This window comes from Arachis stenosperma, chromosome 7, assembly GCF_014773155.1.
Source record: "Arachis stenosperma cultivar V10309 chromosome 7, arast.V10309.gnm1.PFL2, whole genome shotgun sequence".
Taxonomy (NCBI): Eukaryota; Viridiplantae; Streptophyta; class Magnoliopsida; order Fabales; family Fabaceae; genus Arachis; species Arachis stenosperma.
The window spans coordinates 68,904,954-68,930,625 of NC_080383.1; the positions used below are offsets into that span (position 1 = coordinate 68,904,954).

The following is a 25,672-nucleotide window of genomic DNA, read 5'->3' on the forward strand; positions in this document are numbered from 1 at the left end:
GTAGATGAAAGCAAGAATTAAACCTTATATCTAAGATGCAATTAACCTAAAACCCTAATTCTAGAGAGAAGAGGGAGCTTCTCTCTCTAGAAAACTAACTTACATGATGCTAACCTAAAACTAATTGCTCCCCCTTTGTCCAATCTTCAATTCTGCATGAAATAGTCTTAGAAACAAGTTTGATTTAGCCCTGGGAAGCTCAGAAATCTCCCCTCAGTGAATTCACTTTAATGAGGTCACGTGTCGCTTGCGCACGCGCGTGGACGACGCGTGTGCGTCGTGACAAACCCCATTTTGAGGGTTTATCTTGTGCTAATTTCAAAGGGTTTATCAATGATTTCACACACTTTCTGCATGAAAATACAAGGATTTGCATTCCTTTCCTAGCTTTGTCTCATGAATGAAAACATGCTTATTTTGCACTAAAATAGATACATTTCTAATCTTCTCTTGATGCCATTCGATGCCGTGACTTGTGTGCTAAGTGGTTTCAGAATATAGGGTAGGAATGGATAGGAAAAGAGAAGGAAGACAGGTGCAAAGGAAGGAAGCATGAGAATTGAGCTTTGGGAATTTCCGCATGGGCGCGTGCGCGCACCTGACGCGCCCGCGCGGATGAGAGCAATGTGAAGCCGAGACTAAGAGCCAAGCGACGAGCCGGCTTGAGTAGCGACTAAGCCAGGATCCTCAAGGACGCGTACGCGTACACTCCGCTTCCGCGCATACCCCAGAGCCGCATCCAGGGCGCGCACGCGTACCTTGCGCGTACGCGCCGATGTTCGAAAATGATTTTTTAAAAGTCACGTGACTTAAGCGTGGAATTGGTTAGAGATCCTAACTTTTGAAGAGTGCTTTGGCGGGAAAAGACTTAAGAGGACCAAGGGGGCAAGGGTTGAACACACTTAGTTCATTTTCTAGTTTTGGGAGATATTTTTTAGTTAGTTACATTTTAGAGAGAGAAACTCCAACTTCTCTCTAGGATTCATCAACTTCTCTCAAGCTTTTACTAGGGTTCTTCCTCATCAAAATTCTGGATTTTAACCCATTCCTTGGTGAGATCCATTGCAACTTTCATTTCACTTTGTTCATGTAATAGGTTTTCTCTTCCAATTTCAAGTGTAGTTGTAATTGTCGACATTCCTTGGTTCTAGGATTCAATTCTATGATTTTTGGATTCCATTGATATTTTGAGATTTTGATTCTCATTGTTGTTCCTTGATACTTGTTGCTAATTCCTTGTGTTGCGATATTTCTAATTTCACTTTTCTCTTCATTTCACCATGACTTTCCTTTTTGCTCATTACATGTTTGATAAAATGTCAACACTAGCTATGGAGTAGAATTTTTGTGCTTGGCATAGGGTTTGGATATTGGGAGGAATTGAATAGTCATCTCAATAGTTGATTAAGAGTTAAGGATTGCCAATTGACTTAGAGAGCACTAAAGCTAGATTCCCCTAAGGTGAAGCTAGGACTTGTGACTCAAGTTGATTGTTTTCATTTGATTTCCCTCTATACTTAGGGGATAACTAGATGAAGCAAGGCCTAATAGTTGTCAATGTTGAATGAGCTATGAGGATAGAATTTCCAATACCAACCCTAAGTCAAGTCCCTTTGATAATTGATTGTTTGTTTCTCATTACTTGCTAAAACCTTCAAAGAACCCAACTAAGGCTTACTAAATCAATAAGATGCATACTTTGGCAATTCCAAGGGAGAACGACTCGGGAGCTTAATACTCTCGGATATAGATTGTAGATTTGTTTGATGATGGATTTCGCGTTGGTTTAGACTATACTACGATTGATCACTTGATAAATTCTATACCAACAAAAAATTCATTTGTCAAAATGGCGCCGTTGCCGGGGAATTTGCTTAGTGTGCCATGTTATTGTTTGGATTAAGCATGTGTATATGTACATAGTTGCATTCCATTGTGAATAATTCAAGTGACTAACCCCTCATTCATTACAATGAATTCCATTTTCCCTTCATTGCATGACGCGTTCACAACCAAATCCGAGCTTAGTCCCTTTTGATCCGGAAATAGAACGAACTTTGCTTCATATTAGACAAGCTCGGAGGCGGCTTAAGTTTGGAAAAGGGGAAGAGGCTTTCACCACCTCAACCACCTTACTAGAAGTGAACATTGAACCGTCACTCAACGAAGGCGTTAATCCTACTCCCATCAATCTCACTAACGAATCTTCTTTTGTTTTAGGTACTAATACCATGGATGCTCCGAGGAGAGTTACCATCAAGGAAGCGGGTGCACCGGATTATGTCCTTCAACCCCTTCACGTAACTCACCCCAACTTGAATGCTAACTTTGAATTGAAGACCGCTTTGATCAACCTCCTACCTAAGTTTCATGGGCTTCCCGCACAAGATCCTATTAGACATCTCAAGGACTTCCATCGCATATGTTCAACTACTAGACGGAAAGGGTCCGATGAAGTTGCTATATGGTTGTTTGCTTTCCCTTTCTCTCTTGAGGACAAGGCTAAAGAATGGTTCTACACCCTCTCTAGTGAAGTTACCTCCGATTGGGACTTACTTAGAAGGGGATTCTTGGATAAATTCCTACCTCCAGAGAAGATGGATAGGCTAAGGAAGGAAATGTCTTGTATTGTGCAAGGTGAAACGGAACCACTCTATGAGTATTAGGAACGGTTTCGCAAACTACTAGATGCATGCCCAAATCACATGATTGACACTCAAGTATTGCTTGGATACATATGTCAAGGGATGCGAGAGCAAGATAGAACACTCTTGGACACTTCTAGCAATGGTTCTTTGTCCAAATATAAAACCGCGGAGGAGGCATGGCAACTTATTATTGACTTGGCCGAATCTAATCAACATATGAGGCGAAGAGTCAACCGTCCAAGGACCGTGAATGAGGTATCAACTAGTAGTGAAACCACCGCTCTAACTCAATCCCTGAATGAGATGACATCTATCTTGAAGCAACTCCAATTGAACCAACAACAACCACAACCTCAATCATACCAACAACAACACCCTCCACCACCTCAACAACACAACCAACAATTAGTTCCTCAAAGAGTATGTGGCATTTGCTCTTGCTACTCTCACTACACGGATGAGTGCCCAAGCCTTCAAGAAGACAATACCTTGGCGGCTACCCACAATTTCTATGATCGCCCCAACCAAGGATACTACCAAGGTGGTAATCCTAATCAAGGGTACTCTTATCAAGGAGGAGGAAGCCACAACCAAGGAAGTGGATACAATAATCAAAATTGGAGAGACAACCATCAACAAGGGAATAGGGACAACAATAACAATAATGGAGGAGGTCAAAGATGGGGTAACAATTCACAAAACTTCTCACAAAACCGACCATACAACTCACAAAATCAACCATACAACCAACAAAACCCACAAAGAAACTACCAAACCTATCAACCACCACATCAAAGACCACCACCCAACCAATCACAAGCTCCTCAACTCACATATGCAACCAACCCCTCTAACCAAGACGAAACACTCCGGACCATTATTCAAGGCCAAAAGGAACTACAAACCACACTTGCTTCCGGCCTCACCGGTCTCACCTCTACACTACAAGCTCTTCTTGCACGCATGGATACACCATCAACTCCCACTCCTCAACCTCCAATCCAAAGTGCCATTCCTTCTCAACCTCAACCAAATCCAAAGGGAGGCATCAATGCCATCACCCTTAGATCCGGTACGCAACTAAAAGGGAAGGAAGCAAAGGATTCAAGCCCTATCACAACCGCTCAAGAAGAGGAGAGCGTAAACATAGAAGAAGTAGTGGAAGAGGAGGTACCACAAGCCATAGTTGAGGATAAGGTCCAACCAACAAGAGAGACAACCAAGGCCAAGAGAACCTTGGAAGAAGAAGTCGCTCAATCACTTCCATTCCCAACACTTGCAAAGAAAGCTAAAAAGCGCATAGAACTTGACCCCAAAATGGTGGAAGTGTTCAAGAAAGTTGAGGTAACCATCCCCCTCCTTGATGCTATCCATCAAGTTCCTAGATATGCTAAATTTCTCAAAGACTTATGCATACATAAGGACAGAATTCTTGAATTGGAAACCATTCCATTGGGGAGTTCTATTTCCGCTTTAATGGGAGCATTGCCCGAGAAGTGTGATGATCCGGGCCCTTGTATGGTCACTTGCACCGTTAATGGAGTTCAATCTATAGATTGCATGTGTGACCTAGGAGCATGTGTTAGCATCATGCCGCTTTCCGTCTACCGGGTATTGAAGCTGCCACCACTAAAAAGGTCGACGGCAAGGTTTGTTCTAGCGGATAAAAGCATAATAACCGTGATGGGTGTTGCGGAAGACGTATTGGTGAACATAAAAGGATTGGTGTTTCCGATTGACTTTTATGTCCTTGAAATGCCATCAAGCGAAACCGAGAGAGCATCATCCATTCTCCTTGGAAGACCATTTTTGAGAACTTCTAGATTCAAGCTAGATGCCTACTCGGGGACCTACTCTTTTGAAATAGATGGGAGAGTTGTGACTTTTAGCCTAGAAGAAGCAATGAAGCATCCACCGGAGGATCACTCTCTATTCCGGTGTGACCCAATTGATAACATGGTTGCCGAAGTGCATCTTGCAAAGTTAAATGAGAAATATATGGTTGAAGAAGCAAATGGAAGTTCAAGTGAACTAAACACCACACATCATACAAACCATCCGGAAACTCATACTCCAGAGAATGAAAAGAAGATGGAATTGAAGCCACTACCACCTCACTTAAGGTATTCATACCTTGATGAGGCCCAAAAGCTACCCGTAATAATTGCACAAGAGTTAACTCCTCAACAAGAAGAAAAATTGCTGAATGTATTGAGGAAAAACAAAAGGGCAATTGGGTGGAGTTTGGCGGACCTAGTGGGAATAAGCCCCCAAGTATGCGAGCACCGCATATTCCTTGAAGAAGGAGCAAGACCGGTCCGACAACCTCAAAGGAGACTTAACCCCACCATTCTTGAGGTAGTAAAGAAAGAAGTCACCAAGCTACTTGAAGCGGACATCATCTATCCTATCTCGGATAGCGAATGGGTAAGCCCGGTCCAAGTAGTGCCAAAGAAATCCGGGGTGACAACAATCAAAAACGAAAGTGGTGAACTTATAGCAACAAGAGTGCAAAATTCTTGGAGAGTATGCATAGACTACCGAAGATTGAATGCGGCCACAAGAAAAGATCACTTTCCACTACCATTTATTGATCAAATGCTTGATCGATTAGCCGGTAAATCATATTATTGTTTTCTTGACGGCTATTCCGGATACTTCCAAATCCATATTGCTCTAGAGGACCAAGAAAAAACCACATTTACTTGCCCCTTTGGAACGTATGCTTACAAGCGTATGCCGTTTGGCCTATGCAATGCACCGGCAACGTTCCAAAGATGCATGATGAGCCTATTTGCGGACCTTCTAGAGCAATCAATGGAAGTTTTCATGGATGATTTCAGTGTGTATGGTGATTCATTTGAGCATTGTTTAGACAACCTTGGAAAAGTCTTAGAGAGATGCACCAAAACAAACCTTGTTTTAAATTTTGAAAAATGTCATTTCATGGTCAAACAAGGCATTGTTTTGGGACACATAGTCTCAAAAGAAGGTATCTCCGTAGATCCGGCAAAGATAAATGTCATATCTAGTTTACCTTACCCCTCCTCCGAGAGGGAAGTCCGTTCTTTTCTTGGACATGCAGGATTCTACCGGAGATTCATCAAGGACTTTAGCAAGGTGGCCTTACCTCTCTCTCGATTACTACAAAAAGACACCGAATTTGAGATGAGCAAGGAATGTATGGAAGCATATGACAAACTCAAAGTAGCATTGACACAAGCTCCTATAGTGCGAGGCCCCAATTGGACTCAACCTTTTGAAATCATGTGTGATGCTTCAAATTATGCGATAGGAGCCACGTTAGCACAACGCGAAGGTAAGATTCCCTATGTCATAGCTTATGCTTCCAAAACATTAGATGGAGCCCAATCCAACTACACTACTACCGAAAAGGAACTACTAGCTATTGTTTTTGCTTTGGACAAGTTCCGGGCCTATCTTCTTGGGTCCAAGGTTGTAGTGTACTCGGATCATGCGGCACTAAAATATTTGTTGGCAAAAAAGGAATCAAAACCGAGATTAATTCGTTGGGTGCTTTTACTACAAGAATTTGACTTAGAAATCAAAGATAGGAGCGGGTCCCAAAACCTAGTGGCGGACCATTTAAGTCGCCTCGAACACACAAAAAGCGACACCACTCCTATCAATGATTCCTTTCCTTTAGATGCCTTACATGCAATCTCGGAAGTGGTTCCTTGGTATGCCCCAATAGCAAACTATTTGGTTTCACACACTCTCCCTCCCAATCTCGACAAAAACAAAAAGGATAAGCTGAAAAGCGAATCCAAATACTATATTTGGGATGATCCCTATTTGTGGAGGTGTGGAGCGGACCAAATAGTGCGACGGTGCATACCTCAAACCGAATTCCAAGCAATCTTGGACGCTTGCCATGCTTCCGAAGGAGGTGGTCACTATGGGCCCCAAAGAACGGCAAGAAAGGTCCTTGATTGTGGATTTTGGTGGCCAACTCTTCTCAAAGATGCTTCTCTCTATTGCAAATCTTGCCCCCAATGTATGAGGTTTGGAGATATTTCCAAGAAGGACGAAATCCCCCAACAAAATATGCTTTTTTGTGAAATCTTTGACGTATGGGGAATCGACTTCATGGGACCATTTCCAAACTCCAATGGCTTTCTCTACATCTTGTTAGCCGTCGATTATGTGTCAAAATGGGTGGAGGCAATCCCCACCCGAACGGATGACGCTAATGTGGTGTATTCTTTTGTGAGGAATAATATCATTTGCCGTTTTGGAGCCCCAAGAGCAATCATAAGTGACCAAGGATCACACTTTTGCAACAAAAAAATAGACGGCCTCATGAGGAAATATGGCATCATCCACAAAGTCGCCACGGCTTACCACCCTCAAACAAACGGCCAAGCCGAAGTCTCTAACCGGGAAATCAAGCATGTGTTGGAAAGAATTGTAAAGCCGAATAGGAAAGATTGGAGCATCAAACTCTCCGATGCACTGTGGGCCTATCGAACGGCTTACAAAACACCCATTGGCATGAGCCCCTTCCGGCTTGTATATAGTAAAGCATGTCACTTACCGGTGGAGATTGAACACAAAGCTTATTGGGCCGTAAAGGAGTGCAATATGAACTTGAGTGGGGCCGGAATAGAGAGAAAGCTTCAATTGGCGGAATTGGAATGTTTGAGACTAGAAGCTTACGACAATGCTAGGCTCTACAAAGAAAAGTTGAAAGCCATCCATGACAAGAACATTAGGAGAAGAGAATTCCGACCTGGTGACCTAGTTCTTCTCTACAATTCAAGGTTGAGATTATTACCCGGAAAGCTTAGATCAAGGTGGGATGGACCCTACCAAGTGGAGAAAGTAGAACCTTATGGGGTCTACCACTTGCGCCACCCAACAAGCCCGGACATCTTCAAGGTAAACGGGCACCGTCTCAAATTGTATCATGGTGAGCAAAGAAAGAACTCCAAGGAATTTGAAGTGTTCCTCTTGAGGGATGCAACTCTTGAACAAGCACCATGAGCTGCTGAAAGTCCAACTTAAGGACGTTAAACAAAAGTGCTAGGTGGGAGACACCCCACCATGGTAAGATCTTCCTTTGAGCTTTGTACATAGACACTTGACTTTATGTTTCTTAGATAGATTTTATTGTCAATTCTCCATCAATTGTTCAATTCTTTGCTGATGTGCCAAGGAAAATGCCCTGATCTAGTGCTTAGGCAGCTGTGTGGATAGGGGAGGTTGTAATGTCAAAAGTGGTATAGACACATGCGTAATTAGGAAAAACAACCCCCTCTGCGCGTGCGCGCGCCTGGCGCGTACGCGTCCTTAAGGTACTCGAAGGTCACCCACGCGAACGCGCACCGTGCACGCACGCGTGGATCGCAAAACATAGCCCCCATACATTTACCCAAGATTTAGGCCCACACCATGCCAGAACCATGCCTGAAGCACAGGAAGCTCGCGCGCAAGCGCACATGGCGCGTCCGCGCCCCTGGGCAAAGTCTGCCAATTGACGCGCAAGCGTGCTATGCGCGTCTGCGCCGATTGCCCTGCTGCACCCTTGGTACACATTCCAGAGAGTTAGGCCACTCTCAGGCCTATCCCACGCCACAGGCCCAAAAACCTCTGCCGCGTACGCGCACTTGGCGCGCACGCGTCCTTACACTACAAGCTCAACACACGCGCGGGCGCCATAGCCGCGTGCGCGCCCTTTGATCCTGCACTCCACTCTGAGCCATTTCACAGAGAGTTGAGCCCCCTCTGGGCCCCTCCCATGCCTGGGGCGCAACCACGCTGACGCGTGCGCGCACTGTGCGCGCGCGCGCCGAAGGTCCTACAGCAACTTCTGGTACATATATCAGAGAGTTGTGCCAACCCTGTGCCTCCCTTGTGCCCCCAGCCCAAGCTCATGGGCGCGCTCGCGCAAACCGCGCGCGCGCGTCCCTCTCCACCTCGTCTCACTGCGCGAGCGCGCACTGTGCGCGCACGCGCGGATGATCGGCGCCCAAAACAAAAAGGGGCACACTCACCCTCCACTTTCACTTCATATTTCCCCCCCCCCTTCTCATACCCTTTACTACACATCCAATTTGAAAAAGAGGCACACCCATTTCTCACCCTAACCCCTCCATTCCCTCTTCTACACTTCACTCTACCACCCTCTACCTTCTCTACCACTCCCCATCAACCCACACCACAACCTCACCTCCCATTTTCCTTATCATCTCACAAGGTAACATACTAAGCCACCATATCTTGTGGCTCTCACTCATTCAGTTTCAACCTCTTTTACTTAGCTTCTTTCTTCTTTCACTTTAGTTACTTCTTTAAGAGGTTTTTGTTTTTTTCTTTTCTCTTCTTTTCCTTTTCTCTCTACTCCTCAACTTAACTCTTCATGAGCATTTAGGTTTCCATTTCACTTGCATTGGTAGATGAGTTGTGTTGCTTGCTTTTCCTACTATTACTGTGCACTGTAATCACTCTCAGTGGATTGTGAACTATTACATTGCTCTCACCATCTTGTATTCACACACTACAACAGGATGCACACCAAGTGTTCGATGAAAGGCATACTTGACTTTTGAGCCCACTTTGACTAAATTGCCTCTCATCTTACCACTTTTAAGCGCATCCTCATTTCTTAGCTTGCTTTCTATTTATGGTCCTTAAGGGTATGTGCTTCTCATGCTCCTTTACTTGCGTGCTTAAATTGCCCTTGCACCATATGACAATGATTTGCCTTGCTTTTCTCATGTTATCATAATTACATGTTGCAGCTGTCATGTGACAATGATACCCATATTCTATGGCATAACTTTTCATTGCATATTCGCACTTACTTCCATTCATTTGGGTTTGATGTTTTCCCTTTCCTTGTTCTCATAGGATGGTGATCAAAAGAAACAAAGGGAAAGCCCCCAAGAAGCAAGCCTCCAATAAAGCGCACCACGACCTAACGGCCAAGCCACTCTTAAGGAAGTCTAAGGGCCCCGTTGACGCTCTTGAGAAGGACAATCCTCCTAAGGATTCGAACAAGTTTCCCAACCGCTATTGCGAACTTGTTTACTCAAGAATGATCGAAAGGAATTACCATCCGGAACCCCTCCTAGTCTTACCGGCTCACCTCCAGCCGCTTATCATGCCACACATTGACCGGAGACAATGGAGGTTCCTCTTGAGGCAACCAAAGGAGGCCAATCTCTCATGGGTAGTGGAATTCTACTCCAACTACCACTCTCCCCTTCTCACATCAATTTTTGTGCGCCGAAAGCAAGTGTCGGTCACGGTGGAAACCATCCAAGAAGTCCTTGGACTTGAACCATCAACGGATGACTATGACGCCTACGAAGAAGTCCTGGCCACATGCGATGACCGCGCATTTGATTGGAGCGCGATCCTCCGCGTCATTGCTCTACCCGACGCATATTGGATTCGGGGGACCATCAAGCAACGACCCAAGGGTTTAGATGTCCGCCACCTCACTCAAGAAGCCACGGCATGGGCCCAAATTCTAGCCCACTATGTGCTCCCAAGTACACATGGGTCATCCATCACCGCCGAGTTGGCCTTATTGATATGGTGCATCTTAACCGAGAAGCCGGTCAACATTTCGCGTGTCATCCGCCAATCCATGGTGCGCATTCATGCAAAAGGGAATCTACCATTCCCCGCTTTGGTGACCGAACTAGTTGCAAAAGCCGGCGTCAACCGGGAGGCTAAAGATAGGAGAACCTCAATTCCGGTCGAGGGTGATATAATCCCGACCAAGAGATGCCTCAAGCCTCCGGAAGGCCCCAAGGACACCGGACTAGCCACACCGACTCGCAACACCACCACTTCAGCTACATCACAAAAGACGGCCGCTCAACGCCTTGAAGACCTTCACAAGAAAGTGGACCGTTATGAGAGACGCAACCAACGCCGTTATGCTCATGTGAAGAGACTTCTAAGCATAGTCACCCCACCTATGGAGGAACCCGATATCTCCACATCTACCGCAACTTCAAGCGGGGAAAGCAATGACAACGGAGATGTGGGACACTCGGAGCTCAACCACCCACTGCGCCTAACCTATAGCACGGAGGACCGTGCTAAGTTTTAAGTGTGGGGAGGTCGGCCGACCGAACTCCGTAGGTAACATCTGAATAAATTAGGATAGGTTGCATGATTAGGTCGTAGTTAGCACCATTTGCATGATAAATTTACTTGGTTGGAACAATGACGTTCTTCCTTAGGAAACCAATACCTTGGGGCAACCGTGGGGCATTGCAATTTCTAAATGCTTTGATGCAAAAAAAAAAAAAATTGCATGAGGAATCATATTTTGGAACATGGGTTTGAGTTAAGAACACAAGCTAGCGAGTTTTGAGCCTAATTGCGTGGTCACATCTTATGACCATTTATTCCCCTTCTTGTGTGCATTATTCTCTTCCTATGATTGTAATCCTTGATTTGTTTGATTCTTTATATCCATTGTTTTGTGCATTCATGCATTTATATGATTGAGGCCATCATTTCATTAGCTCACTTACCCAAATAGCCTTACCTTTTATTCCCCCTTGTTAGCCAACTTTGAGCCTACGCTTAACCCACTTATTCTTATTTTAGCACATTACAAGCCTTAAAGCGGAAAACAATGACTGTCCTTTATTTGGATCTTTGATTGGCTTAGGCTAGTGAATGTGAGTGCCATCCAAGAGTGGGAAGACTTTAGGACGTTGGTCGGGATAAAAGGGTGATTGTGTTTTGTATTTCTATATTGGGGAATTGGGTGCATGCTCATGTATTGACTAAATGTATAGACCTTATGCATTGATGCTCTTGTGTAAAATTTGAAGAAAAAAAAAAGAGAGAAAAGAATGACAAGAAAAGAAATAAAAGTGAAAAAAAAATAATAATATAGAAAAGAAAGAAAAAGAAAAGCAATAAAGGGGACAAAATGCCCCAAAGTAAAGTTCAAATAAGATCAATGCATAAGTATTGTGAAATGGATGGAAAATACATGAGTATGTGGAAAAGTGAGGAATGGGTAGTTAGGTTAGTATTCAATTGTATAGGTCATTATATAGGTTAGGTGGGGAAGTTTAAGTTAATCAAAGATTCAAATCCCAAGTCCACTAGCCATATATGATCCTACCTTGACCCTAACCCCATTACAACCTGAGGAAAGACCTCATGATAATTGTATGCATGCATTGGATAATTGTTGATTGTTAGATGAAGAACAAATCTTGGAAAGCATGATTAGGGGAGAATTGAGTGAATCAACCCCAAACACCGAGTGACTAGAGTGCAAACACTTCCGGTGAGGGTTCGATGCTCAATCCTTTGATTCCCGGCTCTCGCGAGCATTCCTCATGCAAAAATTGTGTATATTGCATTTGATACGTAGAAATTGGCAATTCCTATGCATTGACCACCATCGTGTCCCATGTGCTTGCATATGTCATAAGGAAGCCGATTTGTTCCCAACCAAGTAGATAACAGCATTAGTCGTAGTTGCATGCATATAAGTAGGTTGCATTTCATGAGTCCTATACGTTTGTGACTCCTCGGTCTTTTGTGTTTCTTTGCATCTTCCTAAGCATGAGGACATGCTAGAATCTAAGTGTGGGGAGGTTGACAAACCCCATTTTGAGGGTTTATCTTGTGCTAATTTCAAAGGGTTTATCAATGATTTCACACACTTTCTGCATGAAAATACAAGGATTTGCATTCCTTTCCTAGCTTTGTCTCATGAATGAAAACATGCTTATTTTGCACTAAAATAGATACATTTCTAATCTTCTCTTGATGCCATTCGATGCCGTGACTTGTGTGCTAAGTGGTTTCAGAATATAGGGTAGGAATGGATAGGAAAAGAGAAGGAAGACAGGTGCAAAGGAAGGAAGCATGAGAATTGAGCTTTGGGAATTTCCGCATGGGCGCGTGCGCGCACCTGACGCGCCCGCGCGGATGAGAGCAATGTGAAGCCGAGACTAAGAGCCAAGCGACGAGCCGGCTTGAGTAGCGACTAAGCCAGGATCCTCAAGGACGCGTACGCGTACACTCCGCTTCCGCGCATACCCCAGAGCCGCATCCAGGGCGCGCACGCGTACCTTGCGCGTACGCGCCGATGTTCGAAAATGATTTTTTAAAAGTCACGTGACTTAAGCGTGGAATTGGTTAGAGATCCTAACTTTTGAAGAGTGCTTTGGCGGGAAAAGACTTAAGAGGACCAAGGGGGCAAGGGTTGAACACACTTAGTTCATTTTCTAGTTTTGGGAGATATTTTTTAGTTAGTTACATTTTAGAGAGAGAAACTCCAACTTCTCTCTAGGATTCATCAACTTCTCTCAAGCTTTTACTAGGGTTCTTCCTCATCAAAATTCTGGATTTTAACCCATTCCTTGGTGAGATCCATTGCAACTTTCATTTCACTTTGTTCATGTAATAGGTTTTCTCTTCCAATTTCAAGTGTAGTTGTAATTGTCGACATTCCTTGGTTCTAGGATTCAATTCTATGATTTTTGGATTCCATTGATATTTTGAGATTTTGATTCTCATTGTTGTTCCTTGATACTTGTTGCTAATTCCTTGTGTTGCGATATTTCTAATTTCACTTTTCTCTTCATTTCACCATGACTTTCCTTTTTGCTCATTACATGTTTGATAAAATGTCAACACTAGCTATGGAGTAGAATTTTTGTGCTTGGCATAGGGTTTGGATATTGGGAGGAATTGAATAGTCATCTCAATAGTTGATTAAGAGTTAGGGATTGCCAATTGACTTGGAGAGCACTAAAGCTAGATTCCCCTAAGGTGAAGCTAGGACTTGTGACTCAAGTTGATTGTTTTCATTTGATTTCCCTCTATACTTAGGGGATAACTAGATGAAGCAAGGCCTAATAGTTGTCAATATTGAATGAGCTATGAGGATAGAATTTCCAATACCAACCCTAAGTCAAGTCCCTTTGATAATTGATTGTTTGTTTCTCATTACTTGCTAAAACCTTCAAAGAACCCAACTAAGGCTTACTAAATCAATAAGATGCATACTTTGGCAATTCCAAGGGAGAACGACTCGGGAGCTTAATACTCTCGGATATAGATTGTAGATTTGTTTGATGATGGATTTCGCGTTGGTTTAGACTATACTACGATTGATCACTTGATAAATTCTATACCAACAAAAAAATTCATTTGTCACGTCGCTTGCAAAATTCCTCCTCACGCGTATGCGTGGCTGACGCGTGTGCGTAGCTTGCAGATCTCCTACTCACACGTACGCGTGGGTGACAGGTGCGCGTGGCCATAAATTCTCCAAATACTCATTTCTTCATTAATTATCCACTTTGTATGCTTTTCTCTTCACTTCCTCCATCCACTACTTGCCTTATGAACCTAAAATCACTCAACAAATACATCCAGGCATCGAATAGAATTAAAGTGAATTAAAATTAGAAAATTAAAGGTCTAAAAAGCATGTTTTCACTCTTAAGCACAAATTTAGGGAGAATTACAAAAACATGCTATTTCATTGAATAAATGTGAGAAAAATTGATAAAATTCGCTAAATTAAACACAAGATAAACCACAAAATTGGGGTTTATCACTTGGGATTTAGGTGATCCTCGTGATTAGTATGAAATATCGAATTCAGAGAGCTTTATCGCCCATTTTGTGAGTCGGCCTACTAAATCTGGTCGTGATAATATTTGTCGCAGGGGGTGACTGATAAACCACTATTTTATGGTTTATCTTGTGCTCAATTGAGTGGATTTTATTAACTCTTTACCCACTTATTCATACTATTTGCATGTTTTACATTTGCATTCCTAATTATGTGCTTTGATTGAAAACATGTTTCTTTGGACTTATATTTGCTTATTATTAATCCTCTCTTATTTCCATTCGATGCCGTGATTAGTGTGTTGAGTAGTTTTAGATTTTCTAAGGCAGAATGACTTAAAGGATGAAAAAGGAAACATACTAAAAGGAAAGGAGAAAGCAAAACGGAGCTTTAAGGAAACTGGTATCCACGCGATCGCATGGACGACACGATCGCGTGCCAAGCACGAATCAGCAGCAACGCGGCCGCATGACTGACGCGACCGCGCGCCTTAAGCAGAACGCACATGACGCGGTCGCATGACTGATGCGACCGCGTGGCAAGGAAAAGCTCTGAATGACGCGACCGCGTGACAGAGGCCACGCACCAGAAATTGCAGAAAACACTCATAACGAGTTCTGAGGCCCTTTTTGGCCCAAATCCAAGTCCAGAAGGCACAGATTAGAGGCTATAAAGTGGAGGAATGCATCCATTCATAAGAATGCTTTTCATAATTCACTTCTCATGATTTAGATTAGTTTTGAGAGAGGTTCTCTCCTCTCTCTCTTTAGGATTAGGATTTAAGATTTAGGACTTCTCTTAGTTTTAAGAGTGACTCTCAATCCCAGGTTCAATGTTCTTTTACTTTATGTTTATTTCTTATTTTCAGACATTTGAATGCTTGCTTGTATTAGTTATGTTGCCTATTTGGCCTATGCCACTTTCATGATGATTTTCTTATTTAATGATATTTGAGGTATTTTAGTTTATGATTGTTCCTTTTTATTATTCCTAATCTGAGGATATTGTTACTCTAGTAGATTTAGTTTTTCCCCTTTTTGCCTTGGTTAAATAATTGGTAACTCTTGAGTTATCAAACTCATTGTTAGTTGAGAATTGGAACTAATTCATCCACTTAACTTACCTTCATAGTTAGAGGTTAACAAAGTGGGAGAAAAATCCAATTCTCATCACAATTGATAAGGATAACTAGGAAAGGACCTCCAGTTCTTATACCTTGCCAAGGGTTTATTTTACAGCTATTATTATTTTATTTTATTTGTCATATAATATATTCCCACCTTACTTCTAAAACCCCAAATTTTACCTTTTTCATAGCCAATAATAAGAACATACCTCCCTGCAATTCCTTGAGAAGACGACCTGATGTTTAAATACTCGGTTAACAATTTATTTAGGGGTTTGTTACTTGTGACAACCAAAATGTTTGTACGAAGGGATTTCTGTCGGTTTAGAGACTATATCTACAACGCGACTGTTTTTATGGAATTCTTTACTGGCAAAAATCCTAACGTCAGTGACTAGTCCAAAATATTATTGGATGTGTTTGAAAGTAATGTCATAGTTGCCGAGCAGTAATGAACAAACCAAATCCTAATTTTTCTATCATCGGGTACCTTGTCCTGGCATTTTGTAAGACTTTGTTCATGAAGTACACTGGGTGTTGCTCTTTCCCTGTTTTTGTTACAAGCACAGAACTGACCGTGTTTGTGGAAATTGAAAGGAATACGAAAAATGATTTACCTTGTTTTGGTTTTTTTAGTATAGGTGGTGACCCTAGGATGTGTTTGAATTCGGTGAAGGACTTTTCACATTCTTCCGTCCAGATGAACTTGTCATCCTTCTTCATAGTGTTGAAGAAATGGTATGATTTGGCAGCTGCCGCTAGTAAAAATTCGGACAGGGCGGCCAGACGACCTGTGAGGCGTTGTACTTCTTTGATAGTTCGAGGTGACTGCATGCTTATGACGGCCTGGCATTTTGTTGGGGTTGGCTTCTATTCCCCTGTTTGTGAGTAGAAATCCCAGGAATTAGCTTTTTGTACTCCGAATGCACATCTTTCTGGTGTTTAGCCTCATGTTGTATTTTCTAAGCTGTTGAAAAACCTCTTGAAGATCGGCTTCATGCTGTTTCTCTAAACATGATTTGACGATCATATTGTCGACATATATCTTGATGTTTCGTCCAACTTGATCTTTGAAGACTTTGTCCATCAGTCTCTGATAAGTTGTCCCCGCATTTTTTAGTCCGTAAGGCATTACTTTATAGCAAAAGTTACCTTGGTCATTTACAAATGCCATCTTGTCTTCGTCATCTAGGTACATTTGTATTTGGTTATAATCGGAATATGCATCCATGAAGCTGAGAACTTGATATCCTGCGGTGTCATCTAAGAGCCTATCAATGTTCGGTAGTGGATAGGAATCCTTCAGGCAAGCTTTATTCAAATCTGTAAAATCTACACACATTCACCATTTCCTCGAGCTCTTCTTGACCATTACCACGTTTGCTAGCCACGAGGAAAATCGGATTTCTCGGATGAAGCCTGCATCAAGCAATTTCTGTATTTTTGTTGCTGCTACATTTCTTCTCTCCGTGCCCAGATTTCACTTTTTTTGTCTTATAGGTCGGGAGTTAGGGTTGACTACCAACTTGTGACATATAAGGTTCGGATCGACCCCTGGCATATCAGCAGGGGGTTGATGCGTGAGCATTTTGTACCCTTTTTCATATCATTTTCTTAGTGTTTTTAGTTATATTTTATTAAGTTTTAGTATGTTTTAGTGTAAAATTTATTTTTTGGATGCTACTTTGGGTTTTGTGTTATTTTTATGATTTTAGGTGATTTTTGGGCAAATTTGGCAGAATCTTGTTCAGAGACAAAGAAAGGATAGTAGATGCTATCAATCCTAACCTTTGTGCATTCCAATGAGCATATCTTGAGCTATAGAAGTCCAATTGGTGCAGTCTCAATGGCGTTCCAAAGTAACTTCTAGAGCTTTCCAGCAATATATGATAGTCTATACTTCTCTTTCAAAATGACTGCCAAAACAGGCGTTAAATGTCCACTTCTAGCTCTTAACGCCCAAAAAGGACCAGGCCCCAGCGTTGAACGCTCAAAACTGGCGTTCAACGCCAGCTAATGAGTGGAAGACAGTGAGCTCACCCCCCTTATGGGCGTTCAACACCTATATCCCATGTTGAACGGCAGGCTTGACCGAAGCACATGACTAAAGTGGGCCCAAAGTGGATTTTAGCACTCCTTAGCTTATCTAATCTTATCCTTATACTTTTTAAATTTAAATTAACATCTTTTAGGGTTAGTATTTCCTTTTAAAGAGGAGATCACTAAGGTTTAAAGCACAGAACATTATTTTTTGATCTTCTTTTACTTTTGTAAAGCATGAGTCACTAAACCTCCTGGTTAAGGTTAGGAGCTCTACTTGTTTCTATGGATTAATACTATTACTCTTCTACTTCGATTCATGTTTGATTCAATTCTAAGGTGTTATTTTCGTTCTTAATCTTATGAATCCAGGGTGGAACATCAGTATGACCCCTTATTCTATATTTGCACTTATGATTCTCGACAAAGTTATCTTGCTTGGGCTACAGCTTGAAAGCACTCCTCCTAAATTGCAATTTATCTGGGCTAATTAGATATGTGACATATAATCCAGTTAGCTTTGGGTAATTCAGGTTTTTGTGGTGCTAAACTAGATTTCTGAGCTTCACCCTCTGAACTGAAAGAATTGACCTTGTCTGTGGCGTTTTAGTAAGGCCAGGGGAGATTAACTCGCTAAGACATTAGGTTTTAATCACTACAAAAAAGGCCTATGGTCACGGTAAAAAATCGTCACCATAGCTAGTAAAAAGGGTGACCACAAATCTATGGTCACGGTTTTGGACATATGGTCATGATTTTTTACCGTGGCCTATTCAATCGTGGCCATAGGTCTATGGTCACAGTTTTTTTATCTATGGTCACAGTTACAATTTTCAAATTCTGACACTTTAGGCCATATTTTTTCACCGTGACTATAACCTTATCTATGCTTACGGTTTTTACCATGACCATAGCCTCTATGGTCACCCCTCCTGAAAACCGTGACGATGGCCTTATCTATGGTTACGGTTTTCACCGTGACCATAGCCTCTATGGTCACCCCTCTTTAATACCGTGACCATAGCCTTATCTATAGTCACAGTTTTCCATGGAATGAATCACTCATTGTTGGAATGGTGAGTAAGAAGGATTAATCCAAAAGCATAAGCATCTTCGAAGCCTTAACTGCTTTCATATATTATCTCTTTATCAATCTTTAATTGCTTTTCTTTACTTTCTTGTCTTATGCAAATTCAACAACAATAACTCTTTTTTTAATTGCCTGACTAAGTCCAGTAAGATAACTATTGCTTGCTCAATCCAACAATCCTCGTGGGATCGACGCTCACTCACTCGATGTATTACTTGGACGACCTGGTGCACTTGCCAGTGAAGTTGTGCGAGTTCAATTTTCGGCACCAAGTTTTTGGCGCCGTTGCCGGAGATTGTTCGAGATTGACAACTACCGGTTGTCTTGTTGCTTATATCAGGTATTTTTATCAGTTTTTATTTAATTATGTCTTTTTTATTTTCAAAAATTGATCTCGTTTTCTTTCTTGAACTTTCGATTTCTATCTTGTTTTAACTTTTCTTTCTTTTTGTTCAAATTTTTTTAGGTTTTTTTCCCTTGTTTAATTTCAAAATTTTTAAGTTTGGTGAATAGTGTTTCTCTCTCAATTTTTTTGAAATTAGTGTATTTGATTTCAAAATTTTTAAGTTTGGTGTTTTTTTAGTATTTTCCTTTTCTTTTCGAATTTCAAAATTTTCGAAACCCTTTCTTTTAACTTTCGAAATTTTAATGTAGTCTTTTTGCATCTTTATCTTATCTTTATTCAAATTCAAATTTTAATTCTGGTGTCTCTTTAATTTGTCTTCTTTTTTAATTTCAAAAAATTTTAAAAATCCCTTTCCTTTTAAATTTTGAATTTAAAAAACTTTTAAGACAATTCTTGCATCTTTATCTTAATTTTAATTTCAAATTTTAAAGTTGATGATTCTTGTTAGTGATTTTTTAAATTTTCAAATAATATCTTGTTTATCTTTCTTGATTCTTGAACTTTATATTATTTATCTATTGATTTTCTAATCTTGCTTTAGTTAGCTTATTTTTAATTTCAAATTTTAAGTTTGATATTTTCTCTTTTTTCAACTTTTGAAAAAAAATTAAAACCAAATCTTCTATCTTTATTTTCAAATCTTTTTAATTAATTGTTGCCTTATCTTGTTTTAATTTTAAGTTTGGTTTTTCTTTTGTTTTTCTTTCTTTCCAATTTGAATTTTAAAATCTTGATTTGATTTTTTCTTCTCTGATTTTTGAAAATTTTTATCTTTAATTTCAAAACTTGTTAGTTAATTATTTGTCTTTTTATTGTTTTATTTTTAAATTTGGTGTCTTTTTAATTATTCTTTTCTTTCGTCTTTTTTTTTTTGAAAACTTCTTAACTTCTTTCTTTCTCTTTATTTTTGAAAAATTTTTAAATTAAAGACACCTTTATTTTCAAATTTTTTTTACTTTATCTCATTTGATTTCTTTATTAGAATTTCTCACAGGGAGCCCTCTATACTCTGACATAGAGGCTCCCTTCTTTTCCTTTTCTTAGTTTATTTCTTCTTGTTTATGAGCAGGAACAGGGATAAGAAAGTCCTTCTTGATCCTGATCCTGAACCTGAGAGGACCTTAAGGCGGCATTTGCAACAAGCTCAAGCTAGCAGAGTCGGAAGGAATCTCACAAACTCCCTAGAATAAGAAGCTGAAGATACAGTCATGGCAGCTAATCCAAACGTTGAAGGAGACGCAAGAAAAGTCCTTGGCTCTTATACTATACCCACATCTAACTTCTATGGGCGCAGCATATCCATCTCTGCCATTGGTGTAAAGAACTTTGAACTTAAGCCTCAATTGGTTACTCTGGTGTAATAGAATTGCCAGTTTCATAGACTCCCGCAAGAGGACTCCAACAAGTTCATATCTGATTTCCTGTATATCTGTGATACTATCAAGGCTAATAGAGTGAACTTAGAGGTTTATAAGCTCATGTTCTTCCCCTTTGCTGTAAGGGATAGAGCAAGGCTATGGCTGGATTCTCAGCCTAAGGAGAGCCTGGATACATGGGAGAAGGTGGTCAATAGATTTCTGACCAAGTTCGTTCTACCTCAGAAGTTAAGCAAGCTTAGGGTGGAAGTCCAGACTTTCAGACAGAAAGAGGGAGAATCCTTCTATGAAGCATGGGAGAGGTACAAACAGCTGATCAGAAGATGCCCTCCTAACATGATCTCAAGTGGACCATATTGGAGATCTTCTATGATGGCCTCTCTGAGATGTCCAAGATGTCACTAGATCACTCTGCTAGTGGCTCACTTCACATAAAGAAGATACCTGAGGAGGCGTAGGAGCTAATTGAAATGGTTGCCAACAACCAATACATGTACACTTCTGAGAGGAACCCTGTGAACACTAGGGCTACTCAGAAGAGAGAACTCACGGAGGTGGACACTCTAGTTTCCATTTTGGCACAGAATAAGCTCATGTCCTAGCAGATCAACATGATCTCCCAACACTTAAATGGAGTGCAGAGCTCACCTGCCAATTCTTAAGAGGAAGTTTATAAAGGGGACGCTGGTGACAACATTTGGACCACCATGGAGGAGGTGAACTACATGGGAAACTCCTCCAAAAATACCAATAATAATCCCTATTCGAATACTTCCAATCAGGGATGGAGGAAACACCCTAACTTCGGGTGGAGAGATCAGAAGAAGCCTCAATAAGGCTTAAACAATAATCAGGGTGGAACCAATCAAAACAGGTTCAATAACAGATAATTCCAACCCTCTCAGCAGTAGATGGAGACACCCACACAAAGCCTCTCTGACCTGGCTACTATAGTCTCTAACCTCTCTAAGACCACTCATAGTTTCATGGCAGAAACTAGGTCATTCATTTGGAATTTGGAGATACAGGTAGGTCAGCTGAGCAAGAGGATACTTGAGGCTCCCTCCAATACTCTTCCAAGCAACACAGCAGTAAATCCAAAAGAGGAGTGTAAGGCCGTCAGTATGGAAGCTGAGGCTGAACCCAAAGGGGCACCTGCTACTAAGGAACTGAAGAAGAACAAGGCTCAGGAGGATACTAAGAGTATCCCCATGCATGTTCCTCTAGAAATGAAGGAGCCTGAAGAGCAACCTTCTCCAACCTTGCAAGAGAAGCCTGAAGACGAGCAACTTGCTCAGTTTCTGGCAGTCCTCAGGAGGTTGCAAGTTAATATCTCTTTTACAGAGCTATTGGAGAAGAAACCCCCCTCAATGGCCTGTCTAAAACATGCTATCTCTGAAAAGACGGCTCTAAAAGGAGATGAGACTATGGTGTTAACCAAGGAATGCATCACCCTAGTCCAAAAGAAGCTGCCTCAAAAGCTGCCAGATACCGGAAGCTTCTTGATCCTCTGTACGATAGGGACCATCACTTTTAAGAAGGCATTGTGCGACCTTGGGTCAAGCATCATTCTTATGCCTTTCTCTGTGATGAGAAAGCTAGGGATCCAAGAGGTGCAACCTATTAAGATCTCACTGGAAAAGACAGACAAGACCCTGAAACGAGCATGATGAGCGGACAATTTATACGCTTTTTGGCATTATTTTTAGTATGTTTTAGTTAGTTTTTAGTATATTTTTATTAGTTTTTAGTTAAAATTCACTTTTCTGGACTTTACTATGAGTTTGTGTGTTTTTCTGTGATTTCAGGTATTTTCTGGCTGAAATTGAGGGACCTGAGCAAAAATCTGATTCAGAGACTGAAAAGGACTGCAGATGCTGTTGGATTCTGACCTCCCTGCACTTGAAGTGGATTTTCTGGAGCTACAGAAGCCCAATTGGCGCGATCTTAACGGCGTTGGAAAGTAGACATCCTGGGCTTTCCAGCAATGTATAATAGTTTATACTTTACCCGAAATTTGATGGCCCAAACTGGCGTTCCAAATTAGCTTAAGAATGCCCGGCGTTAAACGCCGGAACTGGCACAAGAATGGGAGTTAAACGCCCAAACTGGCATAAAAGCTGGCATTTAACTCCAAGAAAAGTCTCTACATATGAAAGCTTCAATGCTCAGCCCAAGCACACACCAAGTGGGCCCGGATGTGGATTTTTATGACATTTACTCATTTCTGTAAACCCTAGGCTACTAGTTCTCTACAAATAGGACCTTTTGTTATTGTATTTTCATCTTTAGATCTTTGGATATTTGGATCTTTGGATCATTTTAGATCTTTTGATCATCTTTGGACGTCTAGTTCTTAGATCATTTGGGGGCTGGCCTCTCGGCCAAGCCTGAACCTTGTTCTTATGTATTTTCAACAGTGAAGTTTCTACACACCATAGATTAAGGTGTGGAGCTCTACTGTACCTCGAGTATTAATGCAATTACTATTGTTCTTCTATTCAATTCAGCTTATTCTTGTTCTAAGATATCACTTGTTCTTCAAGTTGATGAATGTGATGATCCGTGACACTCATCATCATTCTCACCTATGAACGTGTGCCTGACAACCACCTCCGTTCTACCTTAGATTGAGTGGATATCTCTTGGATCCCTTAATCGGAATCTTCGTGGTATAAGCTAGAATTAATGGCGGCATTCAAGAGAATCCGGAAGGTCTAAACCTTGTCTGTGGTATTCTGAGTAGGATTCAATGACTGAATGACTGTGACGAGCTTCAAACTCCTGAAGGCTGGGCGTTAGTGACAGACGCAAAAGAATCAATGGATTCTACTCCAACCTGATTGAGAACCGACAGATGATTAGCCGTGCCGTGACAGGGTGCGTTGAACATTTTCACTGAGAGGACGGGATTGTAGCCACTGACAACGGTGATGCCCAACATACAGCTTGCCATGGAAAGGAGTAAGAAGGATTGGATGAAGACAGTAGGAAAGCAGAGAGACGGAAGGGACAAAGCATCTCCATGCGCTTATCTGAAATTCTCACCAATGAATTACATAAGTATCTCTATCCTTGTTTTGTGTTTTATTCATATATCATCCATAACCATTTGAATCTGCCTGACTAAGATTTACAAGGTGACCATAGCTTGCTTCATACCAACAATCTCCGTGGGATCAACCCTTACTCGCGTAAGGTTTATTACTTGGACGACCCAGTGCACTTGCTGGTTAGTTGTGCGAAGTTGTGATAAAGAGTTGAGATTGTAATTGAGCGTACCATGTTGATGGAGCCATTGATGATCACAATTTTGTGCACCAAGTTTTTGGCGCCGTTGCCGGGGATTGTTTCGAGTATGGACAACTGACGGTTCATCTTGTTGCTTAGATTAGGTATTTTTCTTCAGAGTTCTTAAGAATGAATTCTAGTGTTTCGAGGTGATGCTCTTATCATCACCAAAGCTGATTGATTCTCATCAATTTAGCTCTTGAATGTAATGTCCTGCTGAAGCTTGGCTAGCCATGTCTAATTTCTTTAGACTGAAGCTTTAGACTAACATTGCATGATTCTTGGAATTCTCATTAAGAATTTTGATACCTTTATTTTCTTTTCCACTTAATTTTCGAAAAATCCAAAAAAAAATTACAAAATCATAAAAACAAAAAATTTTGTATGTTTCTTGTTAAGTCTAGAGTCTCATGTTAAGTTTGGTGTCAATTGCATGTTTCTGTTCTTCTTGCATTCATTCATGTGTCTTAAGTGATCTTCAAGATGTTCTTGATGATTTCTTTGCTCTGATCTTTGAATTCTCTTGACTTGAGTGTTTTGTTATATGCATTCTCATTTTGTTAGTGTAAGTAGTATACAAACTTCTAAGTTTGGTGTCTTGCATGCATTGTTTATTTGATTTTAGTTGCATTTTGATTATTCCTCATTATTAAAAATCCAAAAATATTTTTAATTTGTGTCTTTTCAAGTCAATAATACAGAGAATTGAAGATTCAGAACATACAACAGAGGAATTATACAGAAAAAGCTAGATGTTCAAAACACCCAGTGAAGAAGGAAAACTGGCGTTTAAACACCAGCCAGGGTGCCTGGCTGGGCGTTTAACGCCCAAAAGGGTAGTGCTTTGGGCGTTAAACGCCAGAATGTGCACCATTCTGGGCGTTTAACGCCAGGATGGCACAAGAGGGAAGATTCTATTTTCAATTCAAATTTTTCAAGTTTTCAAAATCTTTTCAAAATCAAATCTTTTTCAAATCAAATCTTTTCAATCAAATCTTTTTCAAAATCAATTTCTTTCCATTTTCAAAGATACTTGCTAACAATTAATGATTTGATTCAACATTTCAAGTATGTTGCCTTTTCTGTTGAGAAAGGTTTAATGTCTGAATCATATCTTTTCTTGTTAGCCAAGTCATTAATTTTAAAAAAAAAAATCAAATCTTTTTAAATTGTTTTTCAAATCATATCTTCTCAATCATATCTTTTTAAAACTATATCTTTTCAATCATATCTTTTTAATTTCTAATTTCAAATTCTTTTTCAAAAATCACTTGATTTCTTTCCCACTTTTCGTTTTCGAAAATCATCAATCAATTTTTCAAAATGTTTTTAAAATGTTTTTAATTTATTTTCAAAAATTTCTTCCCCTCTTCTCACATCCTTCTATTTATGGACTAACACTACTCCTCAATGCACAATTCGAACTCCATATTTCCTTGATAAGTTCGAATTTTCTACCTCTTCCTTCTATTTTTCTTTTCCTCTGACACCTCAAGGAATCTCTATACTGTGACATAGAGGATTCCATACTTTCTTTTTTTCTTCTCTTTCATATGAGCAGGAGCAGAAACAAAAGCATTCTTGTTGAGGCTAACCCTGAACCTGAAAGGACCTTGAAGCGAAAGCTAAGAGAAGCTAAGGCACAACTCTCTGTAGAGGACCTAACAGAAATCTTCAAAGAAGAAGAACCCATGGCAGCCGAAAACAACAACAATGCCAACAATGCAAGGAAGGTGCTGGGTGACTTTACTGCACCTACTCCCGACTTCTATGGGAGAAGCATCTCTATCCCTGCCATTGGAGCAAACAACTTTGAGCTTAAGCCTCAATTAGTTTCTCTAATGCAACAGAATTGCAAGTTCCATGGACTTCCATTGGAAGATCCTCATCAGTTTTTAGCTGAATTCTTGCAAATCTGTGACACTGTCAAGACTAATGGGGTTGACCCTGAGGTCTACAGACTTATGCTATTCCCTTTTGCTGTAAGAGACAGAGCTAGGATATGGTTGGACTCACAACCTAAAGAAAGCCTGAACTCTTGGGAAAAGCTAGTCAATGCCTTCTTGGCAAAGTTCTTTCCACCTCAAAAATTAGGT

At 40.9% G+C, this 25,672-nt stretch overlaps 1 protein-coding gene and 1 non-coding gene across 2 annotated transcripts; one reads left to right on the forward strand and one right to left on the reverse strand.

Moving 5' to 3' along the window:
- Positions 1 to 20,519: 20,519 nt before the first annotated feature.
- On the reverse strand, positions 20,520 to 20,623 carry LOC130942354 (small nucleolar RNA R71). Its single transcript, XR_009070927.1, has one exon. It is a non-coding gene; the product is annotated as a small nucleolar RNA R71 (small nucleolar RNA).
- A 648-nt stretch (positions 20,624 to 21,271) lies between these two features.
- Positions 21,272 to 21,955, forward strand: LOC130939894 (uncharacterized). The gene has a single exon (XM_057867962.1). The coding sequence runs from the start codon at positions 21,272 to 21,274 to the stop codon at positions 21,953 to 21,955; it is 684 nt and encodes a 227-aa protein (XP_057723945.1).
- The last annotated feature ends 3,717 nt before the right edge of the window (positions 21,956 to 25,672 follow it).

Excerpts from the sequence above, each read along its gene's own strand:
- LOC130939894 (XM_057867962.1), top strand. The coding sequence starts at position 21,272 with ATGGCAGAAACTAGGTCATTCATTTGGAATTTGGAGATACAGGTAGGT.